At 40.0% G+C, this 25,449-nt stretch overlaps 2 protein-coding genes across 6 annotated transcripts in view; one reads left to right on the top strand and one right to left on the bottom strand.

Annotated features, from left to right (window-relative positions):
• Positions 1 to 102, bottom strand: part of LOC140903099 (scaffold attachment factor B1-like) — a 32,255-nt gene extending 32,153 nt beyond the window's left edge. Inside the window, 1 exon segment of the mRNA XM_073323855.2 lies at positions 1 to 102. Within this exon segment, the coding sequence (XP_073179956.1) occupies positions 1 to 87 (87 nt within the window). The 5' untranslated portion in view covers positions 88 to 102.
• Positions 31 to 24,112, top strand: LOC140903100 (scaffold attachment factor B2). Of its 5 annotated transcripts, none has more exons than XM_073323857.2 (21): positions 32 to 352; positions 1,171 to 1,258; positions 3,478 to 3,542; positions 3,629 to 3,835; positions 5,086 to 5,148; positions 6,213 to 6,240; positions 7,156 to 7,645; positions 8,053 to 8,099; positions 9,118 to 9,218; positions 11,397 to 11,546; positions 11,654 to 11,754; positions 14,150 to 14,286; positions 15,519 to 15,610; positions 16,165 to 16,301; positions 18,000 to 18,293; positions 20,618 to 20,755; positions 21,326 to 21,365; positions 22,261 to 22,382; positions 23,174 to 23,283; positions 23,468 to 23,534; positions 23,760 to 24,112. In XM_073323857.2, exons 1-21 carry the CDS (start codon positions 164 to 166, stop codon positions 23,884 to 23,886), a joined length of 2,793 nt encoding a protein of 930 aa, XP_073179958.1. In that variant the 5' UTR covers positions 32 to 163; the 3' UTR covers positions 23,887 to 24,112. The 5 variants fall into 5 exon arrangements, 4 of the variants coding, with proteins under 4 accessions (XP_073179959.1, XP_073179958.1, XP_073179957.1 ...); XM_073323856.2 differs by having other exon boundaries at positions 3,629 to 3,907; XR_012156155.1 differs by lacking the exon at positions 23,174 to 23,283 and having other exon boundaries at positions 31 to 352; positions 3,629 to 3,907; positions 23,760 to 23,791.
• Positions 24,113 to 25,449: the final 1,337 nt, after the last annotated feature.

Here is a 25,449-nt window from a genome sequence, read left to right as displayed (position 1 = left end):
CAGCCCATGTGCCCTATAGTCTCGCCTCAGTGCGCCTGCGCCGCAGCCCCTGTGCGTGTCTCTCTTTCTCGGCTTCGTTGCCACCATTTTGTGCTAGGATCGCTGGCTTTTGCTGCTTTGCTCTGCCGAGTCCCGCGCGCGCGAGAGCCGGAGCAGCGGCGTCATGGCGGAGAATCAGTCAGCGGCCGGGCTGGGGGAGTCCGCGCCCCTGGGCGGGGCGGCTCCCCCCGGCTCGGAGCCCGAGACCCGGCGGCTGAGCGAGCTGCGGGTCATCGACCTGAGGGCCGAGCTCAAGCGCCGCAACCTGGACAGCGGCGGCAACAAGAGCGTCCTGATGGAGCGGCTCCGGAAGGTGAGGCGGGGGACCGCGGGGGGAGGGGCGCTGAGGCTTTCCCGGGCTTGGGGGGGGAGCGGGGGGACGCTGCTGAGAAAATGGCGCCAAGCGGGGAGCGAGCGGCGTCACGTGACTCCGCCGGGCCCGGCGCGAGCAGTTGCTGCAGCGCCGTGCCCCACTCGGTGCAGGTCACGTGCTGCCCCCTCCTCCGCCCAGGCCGGTTGTGGTCTCGAGCCCCGTCCCTGGACAGTGGGGGAGCCCCGCACCGGCCCCTCTAGTAACCATGCGCAGGAACCCCCCCCCCACACACACACTTTCGTGCACATGGCACCTGCAGGCTTGGGCCGCGGGTGCCGTGTTCCAGTCAGAGGATGTGAGTGCAGTGCGCCGAGGTGGCTGTGCCGTATGGCAGTGTTGTGGCGCCACTGACAAGGGTGACCAGATGTCCTGATATTTGGGGCTTTTTCTTATATAGGGCTCTGTTACCCGCACGTCCTCTGCCCCTGTTTTTCACGCTTGCTGTGTGGTCATGCTACCACTGACCATAGCTGTCCATGGCTGCCATTCTCCACTTCCTTGAAACGGAGACACTATAATTCATCTGATCACCGGTGGGGGGGGGCGCAAAGGAAAGGGGATGGGGTGCATTATAGAAAGCACCCCACACGTTGCTCTTCCACCAGTGCCCTGGGAATTTTTGATATTTCACTTTCATTTGGTCCTACTTGTAATGCTTAGAAGGTTCTATTGACAGCATTTTTCTCTATGGTGTGTTTAGTGCCCAAGACCAAGAGTGCTCTGTAAATAAAGAGTGGCTTTATATCTTTTTCCAATAGGCTATTGAGGATGAAGGGGGAAATCCTGATGAAATTCCAATGGTGTCAGAGATAATCATCAAGAAAACACCAAAGAGAAGCAGCAAAGGTACAAGGGAGTTGAGAGAGGATTTTTTTTTGGATCTTGCACCTACAAAGTAGAATCTAGCTTCCCTCTTTTTTTCTTTTCTTTCCCTGCTTTCACTCTGAAAAGTGTCTTAATTTTGGCAGAGTGAATTTATAGAGCTTCAGAATTTGTGTTTAATAGTATTTGGTTGAGTCAGATATAGCACAAACAGGAGCACTGTAATATAAAATGTACAGTTTAGGCCAGTGCAGCTCAATCTTACCATCAACCTCTTGTGTTACTGACACTCTTTGTTAGTCTCTAAGGTGCCACAAGTACTCTTTTTCTTTTTCCCTACTTATGTGAGTTTCAGTATGATACCAAGTCCCTCATTAGTGAATTGCACATTTTGTTAAATATTAATCACAGGGCCGTGCATAACTGGGAATACTCCCAAACAAAGTGTGTTGGATTGCTAATCAGAATTTCCTGAAAGACCAGCTTAGAAAGGATTGACTTCTACTGCCAACGTAGTGAAAATTTATCATGATGTGTCTTTGCAGGAGGTTAGTTTGAGCCATTTTGAGGTGTGGTTGCTAGCCCTGTCAGGTTGTGGACAAATGAGAAACAGGGTGAAACAACCAAATTAATTTACACTTATGACCAAACTCAGAATTTGAGACCCAGCCTCCAGAGGTGAAAGGTTGGGGTGTTAATTTATTTCAGCTTGTAACCAAAATGTTAAAATTAAAATGTGTTACCCATTTGCTGTGATAAATTTAATCAATATAGATGAGCTCCCCTAAGTTAGTCTGCAACAGGAAGTTAATATATGCTTTTCAAGTATTTTTCACATTCCTGTTGATATATGGAGATGGCAACTAGCTACATGACAAATATAGAATAGCTGTTTGTGTGATGGAAGGTGAAATCACAAAGGGAGTTTCTAAAGCTTTTTCAACAAATAGCACATTGAAGACTCAAACACCCTTTTAAATATAAATAAATTGATTCCAGATTAAACTTAATTCAGTATATATTGGGCTGCAAGGCAGAAGGGAAAGTCATTTAATAGGTGTGCTACATGTGAAGACATGAATTTAGTACTTCAAGTTAAAGTTTCATATCCCAGGTTGAGAGTTCCTTATAGTTTTAAAACCTCTAGAGTTTATAACAGTGATGCATTTGCATTGCTGTAGTTAAAGGGCTGTTAGGGTTACCTTTAATTTCCTATTTACCTGGAAAGCTTCCTTCAGATAGTATTTATAATTACAGAATACCAGGTTTCACTTGAACAAAAACAAGTCATTAGATTTCTAATGGTCTGGAGTCATTTTATGCTGTGTATGAAAGAAATTTCTCTATTTCTGAAATGGGGGGTGGTGGTGTGTTACAGCTGCATAACTAACAAACTAAAGAAAGAATCTGTTCTAATACTAGAATTGTATACAACAGGGATTTTAAAAAACTTCTAACTTCCATTTAAATTCCTAATATAAAATAGTTAAAAGCTTTGAAGTGTGTTAGATGTGGAGTTGTTGGTGATGCACAAATGCTCACCTAACAATACTATGCCTGGCTCAGACCAATGTTAATAGTCACTCTTAACATTGGGTGGATTAAATTCACTTGTAAATTATTTTGGATAATTTTTCCCTTCCCAGAAAATATCTAAAACATGATTGCGACATGTCAGTATGTTAATAGAATGAAAATGTTCAAGCTGTGTTTCTCATTGTAGAAGGACTGTTTCTAAAACCTCTCTCCATTTCTTGTTCTGCTGTGCTTGTATTCTTTGAGGAAAATACACTTGTAAATGTGTGAGAAATTGTCTGTTTTCATGTGTTCCCTGTTGATCTGTGCTAGAACTGAAGTGTGTTGTTTCGGTAATGAGCGTTACTTATGGATCAAGCTGCTGAATGAATTCCTGGTGTAGTAAGATTTTTAGACAGATCATTATAATAAGCTTTTGAAAAGAGAAAATTAATGGTCTTTGAGATACTTAAGAACTACAGTCATGCATAGTCGGCCTAAAGATACCTTTAGCTTAGTCTTTTACGACTTACGTGTTATTGAACATTCAGAACTTTTATTGTAACTTACAGAAAGAAATGTGATGTTCAGAGTTATAGGACTGTTGAAAATAAGGCAAAGTATGTTACTTTTCTGTAAGAAAGTGGATTTAATACCTATTCTAGGAAGAAACATCTGAAAATTAGCAATGTATGAATTCATCATTCTAATAATCATAATGTTACTAGGGCGTAGACTAGAAGAAGAGGGAGTTGAAGATAATGGACTGGAGGAGGATTCTGGAGATGGGCAGGTACGTGAACCACATTTGAGGTGAAGAATAATAGTGCTGCATTCAAGTCACAATGACTATTATATATACTTTTTTTCTTTTTACAGGAGGATATTGAAGCAAGTTTGGATAACTTGCAGGATATTGACATGATGGATATTAGTGTGTTAGATGAAGCTGAAATAGATAATGGCAGTGCTGTAGATTGCGGAGAGGATTACAGTGCTGATAATATTCTTGACTCACTGTCTGATAGTAAAGAAAATGCTGATGCAGAAATGAAAGAACTTCCAGATCAGCCTACAGAATATGCTGTAGGTAACTTGGAGGCATCTCCACAGTTTTCAGAAATTAAAGAAGAATCAAGAGAAATACCAGTAGTGATGGTATGGATCTCTTACATGTGTGGAATCAGAATTTTTTTTTTCAAATTAATTAGTGCACCATTATCTAAACAATAGCAGAAATAATTTGGGGTTCTAAATTTTTATGGCCATTGATTTTTTTCTGTTTGTGGAAATAGCATTTTTGATTTTAAAACATATTTAGGTTTTGTTTGCATGCATCATATTGCTACCCACAGTAGTAGTAGTAGTCTAGAAAGCATCATTTTTATTAAATCTTTGAATTCTCTATTTTGCCTTCAGTTTACATTCCCATTTTCTCTTGTTTTCCTTTGTTCTGGAGGGCAGTGGAGGGATCCATATGTTTTAGTTGAGGGACTTCATAATTGTACAGTATGTTGCTTCTGGAATAATTCAGTGTATTTCAAATTTCTTGTTAGCTTTGGGGCTTCCATTCTGACTTTTAGAATGTTTTCATGCTGGCTTTCTGTGCTTATCGTCTGGTAATAGACTGCCACTTCAGCTTTGTCCATTAATGGTTGATGATAATCTTTCTCATGAATCTACAAGTTAAAACTCACTTGAAATGTTCAGTGGGGCAACGAAAGATAATTATTATTGCCCAGCCTCAGATAGGGAGTACAGATGTTACCTCTGACATGCATTGTCTCCAACCTGGGTTATGGGGATCCAGATTGCTGCTTTTGGTTCACTTTAGAAACGGCAGGAATAACTAAGGAAGTAGTTAAATAATTCAGATTTGATTATATTATTAAGGTAAAACTAATGAAGTCTGAGATTTTCTAAGCACTATTTAAATCAACTTGTTGTTTAGAAGTTGATTTTCTTGCTTTGTTTTGTAGCTGTGATTGAAAGGCAAATAAAAATTCCATATAGGATTTTCTGTTAAGATTGAAAGTTTTTATTTTTTAAAAAAGCTCAGACTTTTAAAGTAGGCAAGCAGAGTCTGGAGACAAAGAGAGAGCTCATTGCCTGTCTGTCTGTCTTTTTTTTTTTAAATGCAGTCATCCGTAACCATTTTTCACTTTCTTTGTTGCTCTGTTGAATGCTAGCAAATAATTGCTTAATAGCAGTTATCTGAAAAAAATCAGATAAAATATTTTGCCAACCTCACAATTTTTCATTCAGGTTTCATTATCAGTAAAGATGTGATGAATCTTCTGTATACAGTGACATATTTTTCCTATTTATTCTTTTAGGCAGAAAGTGAGGACATTGGAAACAGTTTAGATGTTTCTTCTTCTGATTTAACTGTAGTGAAGGTAAATTCTTTTTTAATCTTAAATTTAATGTCAATTATGACACATGCTGTATAAAGAGCTAAAAAAACCCTTAGTTTCTGGGGGGAAAATACAAATACCTAATTCTTATCTTCAGAAAACAGTCAAATTCTAAGTTATATTATGCATAGTAACAAAATTATATACCTTTCCCTATGTTGAATTTATCTGGTGATTGGAAGAATTGGGCCTTTTTTTATGCTTTGTTCCAAAATAATTTACTGTCAAAATATAACTGTCATATACTTGGCTATATTTCATATACCATTAAACTTTTGTATACACTCATGTTTATAATGTTCATTGTTACCATGATTGGGTGTGATATAAATTAGCTGAAACATAGGGCCTGGTTTTCAGACGTCTGGAGGATCCACAGTTCCCGTTGACTTCAACAGGAGTTGTAGGTGACTTGTACTTCAGCAAATCAAATTTGTAGTAGTTACATAGTGTTGGGAAAATGGTCTCTCTCACATAGGCACATGTATTTATAAAACTGTTGTCTGCTGATTTGTTTGCCTGTATTTTAAAGGCACTAGAGTGAACAGTACAGTATATACTTCAGCTGACTTAATAGCACTGTTGTGATTTTTTTTCCATCCTTTATATGATGGACATGACCTTAGTACTGTAATATGCTTTGAATACCCACAAAAACACTTAGCCCTGGTCTACACCGGGGGGGTGGGGTGGGGGGAGATGGATCTAAGTTACGCAACTTCAGCTATGTGAATAACGTAGCTGAAGTCAACGTACTTAGATCAACTTACCGTGGTGTCTTCACTGTGGTGAGTCTTAGATTTTTTTATATTTATATTTCATCAGTAGAAATTATAAGGTATTTACCTTAAAAATCTTACTCAAAAAATGATTGTTGTAAGGAAGTTGTTTTAAAATCTAACCTTTTCAAGGTTTATAAGAGTTAATAAAACTTACAGTAATTTTTCCCCATATTCTCTTTTGTAAATAATTTTAGACAAGCTCAGCATCTTTACATAGGATAGTGTTTTGTAATATATATATATATATATTTTTTTTCCCTACAGGAAATTGAAGAACTACCTTTGGAGCCAGGTACTGTTTTGGGGGGAAAGAAAATAAAAAGCTAGGCTTTGAAATGGTTTTGCTCTTGCACCGATTCCTCTTGTACACTTATTTGTTTTATTTAACTGCATTACTATAGTGTGCATTATTCTAATGGTGCACAGTCCAGATCATTCAAGGATCATAGAGATTGGAAACCCAGTCATATCACCAGATCTGTGACAGTGTCATCTCTGTTTGAGAAATACATTCAGTGTGATGAAATGGTTGCTTTAAAACCTCTTTAAGTAAGCATGGTAATTAACCTAAGCCTTAAAAAGGTTCTGCATGTAAAACAGATCTTGTGATATCACACAGTACATTAACTCTGTAATTTTGAGTGGAGAAGTACACGTAGTATAATACTATAGTAGGGAACTAAAATTAAAAAGTGCCTGGATTTCAGAAGAAGGAAGACAGAGTTTCTTCATGGAAATTTCATACAGATACTGTTCACTTTTCTGGACTGCAAACATACTCATGCACCATCAGAAGATGTTCCGGTTTTCATATTGGACTGTTCTGCTAAAAGAATTTCACAGGAATTTGGGAATTGAACTGTCAAAGAATTGATGCAGTCAGTTAAGCATCTTGGACTTTGGAAGCTAACTTAGGAAGAACTAGAACTCAACTTGAAGAAGACTGTCAAGGATGAGACAGAAGGTTTTGTGTTTAAGTTTATTGGGCATTTTTCTTCCATGTAGCTTCCAGGCTTTAATATAATAGTTTGTTAGACTGCAGACAGTTTAGAACTTTAATATTGTGTACATTAGGGTTTTCCAATCTCTGTGTAGCTTAGAACTTCTCTTGGTGTTAGTGTGGCAGCCATGCCAGTTCCACATTTGTGATTGCTTTATTTCCCTGGTGATTAAATCTTGTGCCATTCTATTCCTGTTAAATCCGTAGAAAATGAGAAAATACTCGAGATTTTGGGGGAAACTTGTAAATCTGAACCACTTAAAGAAGAAATTTCCGAAGTGGAGCAGCCATATGCACAGGAAGCAAGTAACGCCGTGGCAGGCAAAAAGCTAGCAGAGGAAGAGGACGCTCTTGCTGCCAGTCAGTCGGAGGAAGATGCTTTAGATTTGGACAGCAAGTCAGCACAAGATCTTTCAAGGAAGGAAGCAAAGCATTTAGTTGTAGCAAAAGGGGAGACAAGTGAACAGACAATAGATGAAGAGAAAATGGACTCTGAATCTTTAGTAATAAGTGATCAGAGTAGCAAACCATCAGAAGGTCTGGAAGCCTCTAGTGGGGAAACAGCGGATAAAGATGCAGGTCTTGAAACCAAAGATAGTAAAGAAGATGCCAAGAAAACAGAAGACAAAGCTATTTCTGAAGAATCATCTGCTACTAAAGAGTCCTCTACCAATGAGGGCGGTGATCAGAAAAAGAGGTTTGTTTTTTCTCAGTTTTAGACCAGATGCTATCTTTTTCATTGGTCATTAAGTGATGCAAATAAGCTGTTTCCTTCAATTGGCCAGCAAGACTGATGAAATTGTAGTCTATTCCTAAAGAATCTTTTATTTCTTCTTGTGCAATTTTTAACTGATGGTTTGATTTCCTTCCTTTCCTCAACCTTCAAAGGTTGTTTTCTTAAATTCTTCCTAATTTTTATCTTCTGGCAAACAGAATTAATTGTCTGTTTAAACATCTGACTTCCCACATATCAGATTTGAAAAAGTTTGCAAAGGTGTCTTTTATTTCACAACTAATTTTCTGGTAGGTATTGAATTCTAGCACACATAATTAAGAGTTATTTTCACTTTTTCCTGGTTGAATAACACCGTTTTTTGTCTTTAGCTTTGTTGAGGATGCAGAGACAAAGACGGTCTCAAAAGATGAGAAAGGTACGTTGTAAAATTGAGACTGATTTGGAAAAATGTTAAAATACTAAATCTTATTCTTCCACATCCATCAGAGATCCAAGGGAGTAATTGAGTACACATTCCAGTTGCATTTTTTCGCTTGATTCTGCAAACACTTAGCCATATGCTTAATTTCACTACAGTGCAGTCCTATTGAAGTCAATGGGACTACTCTCAGTAGTAAAGTTAAGTGCAGGTGTGTTGATAGGACTGGGATGCATCTTCAAAAATATAATCTTGGCTGTAAAAAGTTGCTTCCTACTTCTAATGTAGGTTCTGATAATTTCTAATCAAGATTGTCATTGCAATGAGTCCTTACACTCTGTAGTCACTGAGGTGAGCTTTTAGTGCGTGGTGAACATTGATTCCATTTAAAGTTACTAGCATAAGGTGGTATGTTTCGTGGTACTATCCATTTTGATTTAATGTCATTCTATATAAAAACTTCTTGCTTACTGGTTAAAACAAAGGCAAGGATTACAGAAATTTTATCTAATACTTCATGATTAGATTTATAACATTTGTGGCACTCTTCAAAAGCATTCAAGTCTCCGGTAGTATTTTCCATTGTCCAGTAGAATCAGGCTTTCAGTAGATGAAAATTTCTTACACTTTCATTATTCTGCATGTCATAAGAACATAAGAACAGTCATACTGGATCAGACCAAAGGTCCGTCTAGCCCAGTCTCTTGTCTTCCGACAGTGGTCAATGCCAGATGCCCCAGAGGGAATGAACAGAACAGGCAATCAAGTGATCCATCCTCTGTCACCCATTTTCAGCTTCTGGCAAACAAAGGCTAGGAGCCTTGACATTACCATGTCATACTAATAGTTATGTCAAAAAATAGTGTGTTTTGAAACTGCAAAAGTTAAACTTCATGTATTTAAAAGTGCTCAACATTTTTAAGCTCAAAATGGTCTGAAGGAAATGGAGTTTCTAGGACAGTTGCTTTTCACTGCGACATTTTTCTGATACAGTAGTGATTTATTTTTTAATTAGGTCGTACAAGTAGCAGTTCTGGTAGAAATTTGTGGGTTAGTGGACTTTCCTCCTCTACCAGAGCAACAGACTTGAAGAACCTTTTCAGCAAATATGGAAAGGTATGTGTTTTTTATATAGTGCTTTTAAATTAAATGCAATTTTTTTACTTAAACAACTTATTAAAATTAAGTGGTGACTTAAAATCTTGCTATTGTTTACGTAATAATGAGCATCATGTTGAAATAAATTTTGTCTTCTGCCTACTTGTGTAAAACCTTAAGAGGAAAATGGGAGCGAACTGGCTGTATGACTGAACAGGCTAAGCTAATAGAACATAGAATTGTCAATTATTGAGTGTCAGATTTCCAGAGTCAGAGGCAAAGGGAGCTGGGCAATTGGCTGCCTTTTATGCCTTTGAAAATCTCCCCCGAGAGTATAGTCCTCTATCAAAAAGTTCTCAGAAATATCTGGTAAAGTAATGCAATGGTTGCCCAGATTGACCCCTCTGCAGAGGGTGTCCATGAGAGGTGGCATGCCTGTTCGAATACAGGAGTGGCAGAGCCAGGATCTGGCACCTTTCCCATCATAGTCACTTCTTCGCCGCCTGGTTATCCCACTGGAATCTAATGCTCTCTATCACATAGTACTGGCTTAGGGGTGACCCTTCCGTAGTTGCTACTATGAGAAACCAGGTCAGTGACAGTATGGTTCCTCCTGGAGCTTTTTAGTGTCAGCAAGGAAGTGGAATCTGGAACAGCTGGTAGCCACTTCTGCCTCCACTCCTCAAATGGCTTTTCCCATTTATAAAAAAAAAAATTAACTGGGATGCTCTGAAAGGTCAGCTGGTGGACTTCTTGGATCCACTGCTACGTGAGAGGCAGTCTGAGGCTATGTCTACACTTAAACACTGCAGCTGCACTGCTGTAGTGCTCCAGTGTAGACACTTACTACACCAACAGGAGGGATTCTCCAGTTGCTGTAGTTAATCCACTTTCCTGAGATGCAGTAGCTAGCTCAATGGAAGAATTCTTCCATGGATCTACGCTGGGACTTAGATTTCCTTAAGTATATCACTCAGAGGTATGAATTTTTTACACCCCTGAGTGACATAGTTGGTTGACCTAACTTCAGTTTAGACCCAACGTGAAGTCAGGGAGGTTTTTCTGACTCAGTAATTCCTTGTGTCATTTATCTCTTCAGAAAAGGTCATCTTTGTGTTGTTGAACATGCTTATAAATGTTCCAGCGAAAATCGTACTACTGCAAATGTATTTTGAGAAATATGTAAATGCTGCATTGTGTTACGGGATTAAATGAAGAAATTGGTTATGCTCATTTGGAGATTTATTCCTCTCATTTTTGTATATCATTTAAGTGAAGTATATTAACCATGTCATACTGATGGTGATGTTAATAAGGCAGTGCACTGGTATTGCTCAGTGCCGCAGAGAGGATGTAATTTTGCAGTTATCACGTCACACTACATAAACTGAATTAGTGTTTTTGTGCATACTACTATAGTAGCACTGTCTAAGTTTTTGGTATTAATTTTGATACTGTCAGGATGGAAGCTCCAGCAAGCTCTAGTACTTATTTCAGCAGTACTAGAATCTGCTCTAGAATTTTAAACTCTGGTCTTTTCAGAAATGTTGGCACTGCCATTGGCATGTAGGGAAATACTATTAGTATTTATACTTCACTTCGATAGGTGCTTCTCAGCACAACATTTTTAGAATACTCATGGCCAGATTGGGTACACCTCGGTTCCAAAATGTAATCTTGATGCCAGTATCAAAATCTGGACAACTGAAGTCAGGTGGTTTCTTTGAAGTGCTGTAAGCTCTTCGGGGCAGGGGCTGTCTTTTTGTTCTGTTTGTACAGCACCTGGCACATTTGGGGTCCTGGCCCATGCGTGTGGCTTCTAGACATTACGATAATACAAATAATAATGAAAATGGTGTTCCAATGGAATGGTGCAAAACCAACGTTCCTGGTACACGTGGCATAGCTGGCATTTTATTCTGTATACCAAGTACATTGTATCAAAGAAGTAGTAAATGGTGGATTCTCTGTAACTTGAAATCTTTAAATCATGATTTTGAGGACTTCAGTAACTCAGCCAGAGGTTTGGGGTCTATCACTGGAGTGGGTGGGTGAGGTTCTGTGGCCTGCAATGTGCAGGAGGTCAGACTAGATGACCATGATGGTCCCTTCTGACCTTAAAGTCTATGAGTCTTAGTCTGAGACTATGGTTGAAGATGTTGCAAAAACAATAATAAAAAATAACATTTCTTAAAGGTGGTTGGTGCAAAAGTGGTGACTAATGCTCGCAGTCCTGGGGCTCGCTGTTACGGTTTTGTTACAATGTCAACATCTGAGGAAGCCACCAAATGTATTGGTCACCTCCACAGAACAGAGTTACATGGGAAAATGATCTCTGTAGAAAAAGTAAGTGGTAATTTTCCAAGATGGATACCATAATGGGAATATAAGAATGCATGCATTAATGATCTCAGACTTGTAATTGATTATATTTTTGGCAAATACTATTCCAGGCAAAAAATGAACCAGCTGGGAAAAAACCTTCAGACAAAAAAGAAAGTGAAGCAAGGAAGGAGAGAGACAGGCACCATTCTACAGATTCCAAGTCTGAAAAGTAAAGTTGGTTTAAAAAACAAAACAAAACTGTGAAATGTAACTGTGAAAGACAAGTAATAGTTGAACAGAGTTTAGTTTTATTGATATAACTGTTTATAAAGTACCCAAACATGTTTTGTTGGTTCATGCTGTACCTGAAGGATTGATTGATATCAAGGAAGAATAAGCATTTTTATTGCACTGCACATCTTGCTTCATGGATCTTGTTTTTGTGACCTTGAGAGTCCATGAAATGGAAATATCAAGAGGTTATATAACCTGTAGTTTCTTTCTTTCTTTGAAAGTTCATAGATTCCCCTTTATGTAAACTTGTGTACCTGATTCAGTTCAGTACTCTCCGTTTGCTTTTACGGCCTCAAAGCTGTCTTGTTGCCCTGGTGCACACATTTCTGACTTAGTTATACACTTCGCTCTTAGCGATAGATATAGTTAACTTCTAATTTGTTTCAGAGTAACAGCCGTGTTAGTCTGTATTCGCAAAAAGAAAAGGAGTACTTGTGGCACCTTAGAGACTAACCAATTTATTTAAAATAAATAAATTATTAAATTTATTATTTAATAAAAGCTCATGCTCAAATAAATTGGTTAGTCTCTAAGGTGCCACAAGTACTCCTTTTCTTTTTTTCTTCTAATTTGTGTGCATCAAGTTAGTCTTGTAAGATCCAAGGCTGATACCTCTTTAGAGTCAGAAAAGGTCTCTCATGTCTAATCTACATTGGAAAAGGTTTGCTGGTGTAACTAGTGTCATATCCTCCTAGTGTAGATGCAGCTTTTGTCAGAAATATGCTTTTGCCAGTATAGCTTATACCAGTTCCTCAAATGAAAGAAGCTATACTTGCAAAGGCTCTCTTGCTGGTACAACTATGTCTGCACTAGGGCTTTTGCCAGTATAAAAATATCATAAAAATCACACCACTAAATGACACTGTATTAGCAGAAGTTTCTAGCGTACACTTGGCCTTACTTAGATTGCAATTTATACTTCTGTTTCCAAATCCTAGATCTGCTTTCTATTTTAAAGTGGTGCAAACTTTACTTCAGCACCTTAGGCCTTCAGGGGGCGTCATGTCAGACTCCCGATCCATGTAGTGATCGTTCCCTTTCTTAGGCCTGACTAGCCTTGATAAATCCTGTACTTCTGGAATGTGACAGTTCAGTACTACTTGCAGTAACTAACATCTGGAGCTGATATGTTCAATATCACGATTGTTTCCTTTCGGAATTATTCATGCCTTTCAAGGATACTAGAAAGAGATAAGTAGTGTCTTCTGGGATGCTAGTACACTGAATGTGTGAGACAAATAAGGTGACCAAGAATCCTCAATGCAGTAAAGCACTGCATAGTGTGGCTTTTCCTTCCATATTGGCTTAGTCCAGTTATTTGTAGCTTGGGACCTGGTCATATTGCTTTGGGCCCTATATTGGTATCTCCTGATCCCGTTCATTTTTATGTAAACCAGCATAGACACTGTGGTCGTCATAATTGTTTCATATACATTGTCCTCATAAATGAGGTATTAAAGGGTCTTCCTGTAATGTTAATGGAACGGAGTCAGCATCCTAAATTTTCAAATCTTCCTGTTACTTAAGTAGCTTCCTTGAAAGACTAATCCCGATTTCTAAAAGGGCTGCTAGAATGGGTCATGAGATGTCTGCTAATATTTATTTTCCCTGGGGCATGATAGCCTGTACTGCTTATTTGAGCGGCATTCCATTTCACAGTATTCTTAGGGTTTGTCTACACTGGCAGTTTACAGCGCTGCAGCTTTCTCGCTCAGGAGTGTGGGGGAAAAAAAACCTCTGAGCGCTGCAAGTTTCAGCACTGTAAAGTGCCAGTGTAGACAGTGCACCAGCGCTGGGAGCTGTTCCCCTCATGGAGGTGGGTTTTATTTATTTTTTTTTTTTACCACCAATGTTGCTAGTGAAGACATGCCCTTAGATGTTACACTCTATTTAATTTACTTGCCAAAGTCCTGATTACTGATTTGAGTATTACTTGAGCAGTTTTTTATGACAGAACATATTTGCAAAAGCTTTTATCCTACTCTAGTTCACTCTGTATGGATGTCTGTTTTTAAATGGCAGAGTGCGCTATATGTGAAGATTCATTATGGATGGAATTAACAACAATTTGGAAAACTTAATATTCAAAAGGATCACCTACTGTTCTTTCTAATTTGTTTGGATCTTTCTAGCTTTCATATTCAGTCAGCTAAATTAAGGAAAATGTGTGCAAGTGTGTGTTGCATTCAGGATTTGGCAAATTGGAAGAGCTTACTAAATTTCAGTTTTTGGATGTCTTTTGTGGCTCATGTAGAAATCCAAAAGAAGTGGAATTGTGTAGATAACTGTGTTCCTATGTACTGTACTATTAAAGCTCAGTTTATTTATAGGTCTGTCAGTATTAAAAAGGACGAGAAGACAGATAAAAAAGACGATACTAAGAAAACAGAGAGAGATGAAAAAGAAGAAAAAGAGAAAGATGAACAGAAAACTACATCCTCCAATCGCTCTAGGACTAGCAAATCAGGTAATGTAAACTGCTTTCTAAATAGAGAACTGTATTACAGACATGGTTTGTATGGACAACTAAGTGACAAAAGATAGACTTTCCAGACATATATATAGATTAGATTGTCATGCCATATCCAGTGAAATCTGTGGGGAAAGTGATAAAACATGGAGAATTCTTCCTCTGTGCTGGAGAAGTTTTCATAATATTCAATACCCTGTGTTTTAAAAAAGAGTACAAATAGGGAACTGTTTGAGAACTGTTGACTCTTTGGAATTTAGACCTGTAATCTAAATATTAGTGGCAATTTGGTGTCCTTCAAAATATTTGCAATTTTATTACATTGTAGATAAATGCTTTTAGTTGTTTGTTTTCCTCTCCCCAAAGGATTTTTCTATTCTGAACAAAGTGTGTTTTTATATTATAAAAAAACCTCACATGTAGTATAAAATACATTTTAATTATGAAGACACAGCTAATTTAAAGAAGTCTTTATTATTCTACTTAAATTATTGCAATTTAGAATATTTATTCTATTCAGCAACAGATAGTATTTCAGCAAGTTTAACACTCCATTAAGAAGAATGGTTGAAGCTAATTCATACAGCATTATGCTGTTTCTCTGTCAGACTCTCAACAGAGCAGCAGCTGTTTGATTTAGGGCATAATGGGTTTAGATTTATAAAACTGAAAAATTTGTGGAAAGAATAAAAATGTATGATTTTTGTATCTTTTTTTTATTCTCTGTGAAACTCTTGCCTCTGGTTATAAGCAGGAAGTAAATTTAGTCTAAAGTTTTGCTGATATGTATAGAATCTGGTGCAGTTCATGGTCTGTCTTTTGAATGCGAAACTTAGTTTTCTGTCCTACATTGTGTGAAAAAAATGCATTTTAAGGTGCAAAAGTGGACTTAAATTCACTATTTTGAATTTTTTTGTCCTCTTCAGATAACAGCAGAAGTCTTACTGTAATCTCCCATTATTTTTCTTGTTTCCAAAAGTTAACGAAGGCAAGCATTCTGAAGCCCTAATTTTACTAATACTCCATTTTCTTTTATATAAATCTCATATTAAGGTTAAAAAAATTTAACCTCCAGCCTCTCACTTCAAAAAAAAAAAAAAAAAAAAAAGGATGAACATAGTTCTGTGGTTGTAATATTTATTAAAAAAAAAATCTAAGATATAAATGATTGCACTTGCCACAGTTTGTTATATTCATTACACAATCTTTGGTTTTTTTGGTTCGTTTAGGAAGTCGAGGAATTGAAAGAACAGTAATAATGGATAAATCCAAAGGAGAACCAGTTATTAGTGTGAAAACCTCTACCACATCAAAAGAGAGAGTAAGTACAATTTCAGTAGAAAACTTATCTATGAAAATAGATTTAAACCAACTTTCCCTGTACCTCTGCAGAGTATTTGACTTGCATTTTTAAAACTGTGGTGGTTCTTTCTAAATAAGGGGATTTGGCAAGTCATATGACACTATATTGGTAAATGATTATGCCTTGTCTATGCTACAGCTTTCTTCACTGCTATTATAGGCAGAATTGCACATATTTAATGGAACAAGGCCATTAAGACATCACGCTGCCCCAGATGTGTAGAGTCAGGAGCAGTGGGTGTCACTACACCTTTAAAATGGTATGGTTTGTGTTGCCCCAGAGACAAAACTAGCTAGCAGACTCACTCCCCAAAAATTGTAGCCAAATTATTGGTGCTGCCTACAACTCTCTTCCTTCTAGTTCACCTGCAAAGTGCCTACAATTATTTGTCGCTCTGGTAAGGAAGGGGGGATAATAGTGGTCCTGTTTGTGGGCATTTATCTTATCTGGTCTCTGGAAATGTAATCCAAACACTTTTATTCTGGTTCATGTATTACTTTGATTAAATGCAGAATACTAAGAGCCAGGATCGCAAGTCAGAGAGCAAGGAGAAACAAGATATTTTATCATTTGATAAAATCAAAGAACAGCGAGAGCGTGAGCGACAGAGGCAGAGAGAACGAGAAATCAGAGAAACGGAGAGACGCCGGTGAGCTTAGCGTCATCGCTACCCTGAGCATCGGGAGCCCCCACGCCCAGACTCCCACCCCACTGAGTTCCAACCAGCTGCACCCTGACCTCCCACCCCACCAAGCCCGACTCCTCCAGCACCCAGATCCTCCACTGAGCCCCCCCGACTGCCCCAATGCTGACCTATAACCACCTTCACTTGGACTCCCCTGCAGAGTCCCATTCCCCCTGCACCCAGAACCTCCCACCGAACTCCTTTGCATCTGGACCCCCACTAAGCTCCCCATACAGTGATCCCTCCCCCTGTGGCTGAGCAGCATTTGGGCCAGGATGTGGGGGAAGGGGTCATTGCATGGAGAGCTGCTCTCCCTGTCCACCCATCCCCAATATATCCAACCCCCACCCGGAACCCCCACCCCACCGAGCCTCACCTCCTCCTGCATCCAGACACCCATCCCCCAACCCCGTGCAGAGCTTCCTGCGGCCAGGGGAGGTTTCTGGGGGTTGATCTGCCTGAACAGATGTGCCTGCGCTGCCAGGGAAGGGTGAGTGCGCACTGGTGCAGCTTCTCTTTGCTTCCCCACAGAAACCATTTTTCTGTGGGAAACAGAGAATCTGCAGGGAGCATGTTTCTGCACATGCGCAGTGGCACAGGCTTCCCCCAGGAGTAAAATATGATTCAACCTGATTGAACTATTAATTCAAACCATTCAGATTTGGCTCCTTGTTCTGATCGCAGATTGTCTGCAGAAATGATGACTTTTTAGGGGGTTGTGATTCATAGTGGTTTAGTGTACAGTTTAACAAATGTACTTAGGCGTAGTGGGTACTATATTGTGTATTCAATATTTAGAATGCAGTGAACTGTCCCTAATGCACCAACATGAATCATTTGGTGTAATAGAAATTAAATGTATTCCTTCCTTGCTAACGGGGCAAAACTGGAATGTTTTTATATGACTTTTTATCCTTACTGCTATGCAAGGGACGAATTGTCACAGAACATGTTACAGGATCATTTACCCTGCTTTGAAAATCTCTGCATTTATGTAGTAGCAAGAGATGATACAGTTCTGTTGACACAGTCTGTTATGAAAATGACAATTTAGTGTTGGAGCTGTCACCTCATGCATTGTTGTATTCAACTTCAAAGTTTAGTCTCCTGTATCTTTGTCCATTGGTCTGGGTTTATATTTTTCTGGTGCTATTTATTCCATGAGCTTTAATGGAACCTGCAGTAAATCTTTTGAACAGAAGCAGAATCTTTTCTTGTTATTCAGTAACACTTAGGTATTTTCAAATTTTGCATTTAGCTTTGCTAAAATACCTTGGTTTTAACTTCGCTTGTATTGAACTTTCACCCTGAAGGGAGAATAAAATTATTGTCTCCCTTCGGGGAGTTGCATGCCTGCTACCTTTTCTTCCAGAAGAATGTAAAGAGGGACATAGAACTCCTCACCTTAGAGGAAAGCATTTTCAAAACTGCTCCCTAAGGAAGGGGTGTTATCACTACTAAATTCTTGCCTCTCGTCTCATTGTGTGTGTATATTGTTGCTTTTTTAAAAACTATTTCAAGTGACTGTGATGTTTGTTTAGTAGAAAATAACAAAGTCAGCTGGGTTGTGTGGGAGAAGATCTAGGAAGCCTTCAAAAAATACGTCACTTGAAGGTGTAGTGTACCCTTTAAAACCAACAAATCTCTACTTCCCCTTTTCAGAGAACGAGAACGACGAGAGCGAGAGCAGCGTATTCAAGCCATTCATGAACGGGATGAAAGACAGAGGCTTCAGAGAGAGCGCGACCGACTTGAATTTCAAAGGCAGCGGCTTGACAGAGAGCGTTTGGAGAGGGAGAGGCTGGAGAGAGAGAGGATGCACATCGAGCAAGAAAGGAGGAAGGAACAAGATCGCATACAGCGAGAAAGAGAAGAGCTGCGTCGTCAGCAAGAACAACTGCGCTATGAGCAAGAACGGCGATCGGCAATTAGAAGACCTTATGACACTGATGCAAGGTAAGTGACTGCAGTGAAATTCCAAATTTTAGAGTGTGTTTATAGCAGGAAGTTTAAGGCTGTAATCTGAGATTGTTTTTTATGCAATTAGGAAGAACTCTTCTTAGAACAGATGCTAAACTTCTGAGCTCCACCCCTGTTTCTAGCTCGGTTTGTTTGTTTTTTTTTTCTAGTTAATTTGATGTTTTTAAATAAGCACAATCAGCAAAACACACAGATGTGTATTAATAAACTCAAAAAGCAGTAAATGCACATCCAAAGTAGATTACAAAACAATGCAGTCAAACAGCCACAGCAAATGAGGAATCCATTACCATGGGGTGTTAAGTGCAGCTACACAAATTAAGGTTACATCTATGATTCTTGAGGAGAAGGAACTCTTTTCTCTCCCTGCTCGTTGAAGCAGACTTTTATCTACCTCGACCCATAGAATGGTGGAAGTATCTTCCTCATTGGCATTAAAGATGCTCTTTTCTAGGTAAGGACCTAAAGAAATTGTGTTTTTTAACAAATAAATTCATAGTAGTCTCAAGGGTAAGTATTTGAATTTCAGTGGATACGGATGGCTGCCAAATCCCCCCTAAAGTGCTGCAATTTTTCCAGCAGCAGGGAGGCAGAAGCAGGCATCCCTGTTTCCACTTCCCTGCTAAGGCTGCAGCTACTCCAGGGGGTTAACAGGCTGATTCCAATCCTGGGTTCAGAGGTGATAGGTCATTTGGATCCTGGGGAGTAGGGTGGGTGGTGGTTGGGGTAGGTGTGTCTCAGCCGATGGCTCTATGCAGCCTGGCCTAATAGGGTTTGGGGCCTGGCTTTCTTCATGCCCACCTCTGGCCCAGGCTGTCTGCTGCTGCGTCCTGGCGGGTGGGGGGAGAGGGGCAATGTTGTTAATGCATCGCAATCAGGAGCCCCATCCCATAGTGGCCCCCCACAGGCCTGGGGGAGATACTGCAGCTCCAGCTGGCAAGGAGCTGAAAGTGTGTGAGGAGCCCTGGATCAGGGTGAGACCAGGATCCATCCCCCATTCCACTCCCCTCTGCCAGGGCAGGATCCCCTCCCACCCATGCTCCAAGTGGATGATCCCATTCTGAGCTCCTTGCCAGCCCATGCTGTGGTATCTTCCCCCGGACCCGCTGGGGGAGCAATGTGGCAGGCTGAGCTGGAGCTCCTAATTGTTGTGCGTTGTCAGTGCTGGCCCTTCTTGCTGCCATACCCTCCCTGCCCTCACCACACACGAGCAGCTGAGTCCCCGCTACTGCCTCTCACCTGTAGAAAAAATCATGGTATTGGGCTAATTTGATTATTTCTGTGTGGTCCTTGAAATCTTGATTTACATATAAGGCAAGAAGCATTTTAATCACTTGTGCCTTGCCAGCTTTTCACCTTGACTCTGTCTGTTTCTGAGGCAAATATTCACAATAAATTTCAGTTCACATAGCTAGCTGAGTGCCCAGTGAGTATAAATTATATTGCTGGTGACTTTTGAACTCTTAAGATTTTAGAGCATGAGTCAATGCAATAGTGTACGATCATTCCAAATTAATTCTTAACCAGGTATCCTGAACAATATTGATATTTGACAATCCAGCTGCACACAGCTTTACAAATGATGATAGTGCTCTCAAATGTGTCTTGTCTGCTAGATATCAGTTCACCTTTGCAGTGTCTGTCTGAGAGGGCTGCAGGCTGATAGAGGAATATCGGAGTGAGTTGCCTGAATTTAACATGTTCTGAAAGCTGATTCATACCTATTTTTTTGATGATATACCTGAAATGTAGTCATTTGGGGACAAATTCAACCCTGGTTTAATTCTGGTGAAGTGCTCCTGGGGGGTTACACCAGGGTGAATTTTGCCCTCAGTCACCTACCCTTTTTGCCTTACTCGGTCACCTACAGTCACCAGTTTTACTGCAGAAATAAAAAATAGCCAATTGGAAGCTGTGCTGCGATGTACATAATACTACGTGACAGCACTCAATTATGACTCCTACAGAAACTACTCTCTCCAGGGAAGTTACACAAGGGGTTGTAGAAATTGTGGACTTGAATCATAAAACACAAATGTCAGAAGGATTAAATAGTCTTTCTACTCTCATTTCAACATACGCCGAGATTAGGGTGTGTGCAGTATTGGTGCAATTAACTTCTTTTCTGAAATTGAAATGAGAAGTCAGTTTGGCACGTCAGGGATTTTAATTATCATATCAAAAATATAACTATTGAATGTTCAGCTTACCACAGGTTGCGTTAAGTGAGACTTGGTTTAGAAAGACCAAGATGGAAAAATTATTGCTTCACATTGTATTAAACGTGCACTTTCTTACAGGCGAGATGACTCCTACTGGCCAGAGGCAAAGCGCATGGCGATGGATGATAGATACCATTCTGATTTTACCCGCCAAGATCGCTTCCATGATTTTGATCACAGGGATCGTGGCCGATACCAAGATCATTCTGTGGATAGGTTAGAGATGTGTTTTTTTGTTTTGTTTTTTTTTTCCTCCTGTATTCGCTGAAATTAAGAAAAGAAAATACCTAGTGTCGTATCAGGTTTACTATTTGCTTGTAAAATAGTGCAAAAAAAGTAGGGATTAGAACTTGTGTGTTCTTATGGCTATATGTGTATCTGCTGTTTGCAAGCTTGTGTATGTTACTTCTGTGCCACTTCGGTTATTTCTCCAGCTCTTTGTGTTTGTGGTGTTTATTGTGTACCCTTTCTTGGTCCCAACCCTTCCTTCCTGTCAGGTCTGACACAGAGCTATTGCCTCCGGTGCTTTGTCACATTTCAGTGATACTGCCGCTTGTGTTGCCCTGGCACACACAATTTTAGTGCCGTGGTATGTGTTTGCTTTTGGTAAACCAGTTTCTCTAATCCTAAAACTATATTTCTAATAAAATAAGTATTCCCATTTCCATACTTTACAGTGTAACAAATACCAGCATTCAATGTAGATTACTTCTTCAAAACCCCAGTATAATTTAACTGGAAGATCTATCCATCGTTACTGAATTGCTCTCTTTTTTTTCACCCCAGGAGAGAAGTTTCAAGGGCAGTGGCAGATCGAGATGGGCAGGTGGGTTAAGTGGAAACACTTGCGTCATAAACATGTGCATTTAGATAGTGCCTTTCATTTGGAAGGATCCCTGGGTGCACAGGGCTCTTAAATGCAGCCGCCACTGGCATGAAACGCAACAGCTGTTTAATAAACAACTGATTTCCCACACTGAATATGCAATGCATAAATCAGTTGCTAACTACAGTAGTTGTCATAGATTAGGAAAAAACACATCTAAATGATTGAAGTTACCATATGGATTCTCTTTTTGGGGCTAGGTGGTGAAAAGAAAGTGTGTTCTGGTTATTGGTGTCAGATGCATTATCAGTAAATGTAACGTGTAAGGTAATTATTCTGGCACTCTATCCATGAACAGCAAAGAACCCATTGTCTTCAATATAGCAAAATGGTCTATAGAAAATGCAAAGGTGCCATAATACAGAGGGGCAAATGTAACCGTGCAACAAATATTACCTTTTTAAAAACATTGAGGTAGGGGCTGGATTGGTACTTTGGAAATCTAAGAATTCTGTTGACACTTTACCAAAGTGGAAGAGTTGAACTGAGAATAGTTCATGTAAAGTTATTTGAACCTGGGAGAAAGAACTGAAGCAAAGACAAATGGTTAAAGGGATTGGAGTAAAATTGCATTCCACCAAAATATTAATTAATACACAGAATGAGCCTTAGAGTAGTAAGGAAACCAGTGAAGAGTTTTGAAAGTTATTTAAAGGAGAAAATATTGCTCCAAGAGCTCACACAAGTAGATGGTCATAGAGGGGCTATATGGAATCTTGCTGTCAAAAATGCCCTAGTGACTTGATAGGTTGTGGCACTGGTTAAATTCTGTTGACCAGCGTTTACCAATTTGAGAATTAAATTACAGCATTCATCTGTGTCTTTCGTCTTTCAGCATTATCCAGATGAGCGCCATGGAGGACCAGAACGTCACTCGCGGGATTCACGGGACAGTTGGGCTGGCTATGGGTCTGACAGAAGAACGAGCGAAGGGAGAACGATACCTCCACAGTCCCGGTTAGTATGTGTAAATGAGGACAGTCATTCACCAGTGCTCATGCTCTTCGAAACGTCAAATAAACTCTCTGAAGGGTCATAGTGGGAATCAGTTTTACAAGTGTAAATCCTCTCTCCAGATAGTTTCATTGAGGGTCTGTTCTCTCCTGGGTGTGCAGTGAATTTACATGTAGCTCCCTTGTGCATCAAGAGAATGGAGCTCTCTAGTGAGTAAAGAGCTGCTGTGCAAGCTGCTCTGCCAGTGGAATCATGGTTCTCTTGTAAGGGCTTCCTCTTCCCGGGATAAGATCCAGTTCTTTCACTCACGCTCCAGAAATTCTCTGAAAAGGAGCTAATTTAGGGCTGGTAGTCTGGATTTGAGATTGTATGTATTAATAGAAAGCAAGCTAGAATCTTGGTGGAAAACCTGAGATGGGACGAATCTGAAATCCCGGATGTTTTTTTTTTAAAAAAAAACATCCAGATTTTGCATTATTGTTCTGTATATTAAATCTACACCTACACTTCCTGAAGTGATATTACTCCATTAGTAGGTCCATGTTAAGTATTGAGTGTTGCAGTATGTTGTGATATTAACTGATTGTCTGTAGATCAATTAAGAAAATTGTTTTCTGTGTTAGAAACTTGTTGAACAATCTTCCTAATTTGATTGTATCCACTGTAAATGTAGGATTTGCATAGATATAGCTTGGTAAATGATTTTAATAAGTTTACGTATGGGGTATTGTATTTGGCTTCACCATCACGCACCTAGAAGATTTTCTTTCATTTTTTTTCTTTTGTTTTTTAAGAGATGGACGTGACTGGGGAGATCATGGTCGAAAGTTAGAGGGGCATCAAGATCGTTCATGGCAGGGCAGTGCAGATGGAGTGATGGGACGGGATCATGAGAGATGGCAAGGTATACTTGCTGCTTAACAGTGTGATTGTGGTTTTTGTAGGCATTACTGCTGTTGAACTTGTAGTGGTAGTTAAAACTCATACTGAGCTTTAAAAGCATTACCAAGCAAGCAAAATTCTGGGAATAAGGTGTTGCTTTTTAAAAATGCTTTATTTTTATTTAAACGCTTTCCACTTTATTGTAGGTGCTGATAGAGTCATTCCTGCTCAGTCCACACCAGCCCATGTGATGAATCGAGGAGCAGTATCTGGGTAAGAAGCTTAGTCAAAGATTTTTGGTCCTTTTCCTTTACTTCCTTTCCCTCTGCATGTTGTAATTGAATCAGTTGAGTAATGTTTCCGTGATTTTATCTGGTGCATTTTATTTCAAGAATAAAAATCATTAAAAAAATGTAAATACTACAAAATCACAGCAATGTTACAAATTTGCAATGAAGATTAAAACACACATTTTAAAAAGCTTGACTTTGCTCCTAGGCGTGGAGGCTTCATGCAAAGTGGAACGCAGAGCCAGATAGTGCAGGCTAGTGGAGTGCCAGGAGCATTTGCAAACCAGGACAGAGCAAACAGACCCAGTGATCCCCGCTTCACGCACCGCTACTGAAATTTTTAACCTTCTCTGAATGTAAGATGGCTACAGTGGTGAATTCTATTACCCAGGGTCACCTTGAATTTATGTAATTAAAAATCTGCTGCCATATTGTAATAGAAAACTATGTGAACTCATTTGTTTGTTTTTTGTAATAAATGTGTTCTTGTTCAAACACCACTTAAGTTTCTGTTAATGAAACATTCCATTTTTCATAATAATAAAATTAGTTTACAGCTAACGCTCTTCTTTGTTTTCATGGTCTTCGGCCATTCTGTATCACAAGAGAAGTATAAAAAAATGTGAATTTAAGTACATAAGAGCAGCCATACTGGGTCAGCCCAAAGGTCCAGCTAGCCCAGTATCCTGTCTTCGGACAGTGGCCAACGCCAGGTGCCCCAGAGGGAAAGAACAGAACAGGCAATCAAGCGATCCATCCTCTGTCACCCATTCCCAGCTTCTGGCAAACAGACACAATCCCTGCCCATCCTGCCTCTGATGGACCTATCCTCCATGAACTTATCTAGTTCTTTTTTGAACCCTGTTAAGTCATTTACTTAAATCTCCACTGCAAAGTAACCATTCCTCTGAAAGCACAAGGAATTGTTTGCGTTGTGTATACGTGAGAGTGCGATGTATTGGTACAGTACACTATAGCTTCTTTAGGCGAAGTAAAGAATAACTCCTGCTCTTACAAAAATACCCCCGATTCCTTTAACCACGAGTAGGCAGGGCATCTGTTTCATTTCATCTGGAAGATGGTGCACAATGCTCTCTACCCGAAGGCGTTTGTTCCCTTGCTGACTGTACACAAGCACAGCCACCATTGTAGTCACAAGAAATCTAACGCGCTCTGGGACGCTCTCCTTTGATCGTATTGCTGCTTCTCATACGCTCAGTCCTAAAGCATCACTTTGGCATCAGGAGTGTTTGGTAACTTTTTCGCTATAATGGCAACAGATACACAAAAACGATACACTCCATGACCAGCTTCATCGCTTGCCCTCTAACACAAAACCTTAGCAGTATTAAGGCCGAGTAACTGCCCCAGCGCATGGAATGTGTGACAGTCAGATGTGCTGATCTGTGGATATCGGTGATAAAAAGCATAGCAGGTCCCAACATAGAGCATCAGAGTGTGAGTGGGATGACACGGGGGTAAGTATTGCTTTTGGATACCTGTTGAAGATGGAAATGAAGCACTGGAGTTTGTTCTCCACAGTATTGTAAGAAATATGAAGGTGGAAAGGAATGCATAAACCTTTTCCCCCATGGGAGGCACGTATAATAGGCCAGGTCCTGGCACCGCCTCATGCTCCTCTCTCTCCCCTGAAGCCAGTGGGGGCTCAGCTCCAGTCAGAAGCCAGCAAGCAGCTGGGGCCTGCCAGTGACCTGGTGCTGGGGTCAGCACTGGGGTTCGCGGGTGACCTGGTACTGGTGCCAGCGGCCTGGGATGGTTCGGCCGGGATTCCTCTGGCTACGGGATGGGGGCCTCAGAGCTCTGGTAGACGAGGGGGGGTGGTAGGCACAGGGCCTCTGTCTGAAGGGGCAGGGCTGTGTGGCTAGCTGGCTCAAATG

The sequence above is a fragment of the Lepidochelys kempii genome, chromosome 25 (genome assembly GCF_965140285.1).
Source record: "Lepidochelys kempii isolate rLepKem1 chromosome 25, rLepKem1.hap1, whole genome shotgun sequence".
NCBI lineage: Eukaryota > Metazoa > Chordata > Testudines > Cheloniidae > Lepidochelys > Lepidochelys kempii.
Note: the sequence above shows the minus strand (reverse complement) of the source record. Positions and strands in the feature narration are given on the sequence as shown.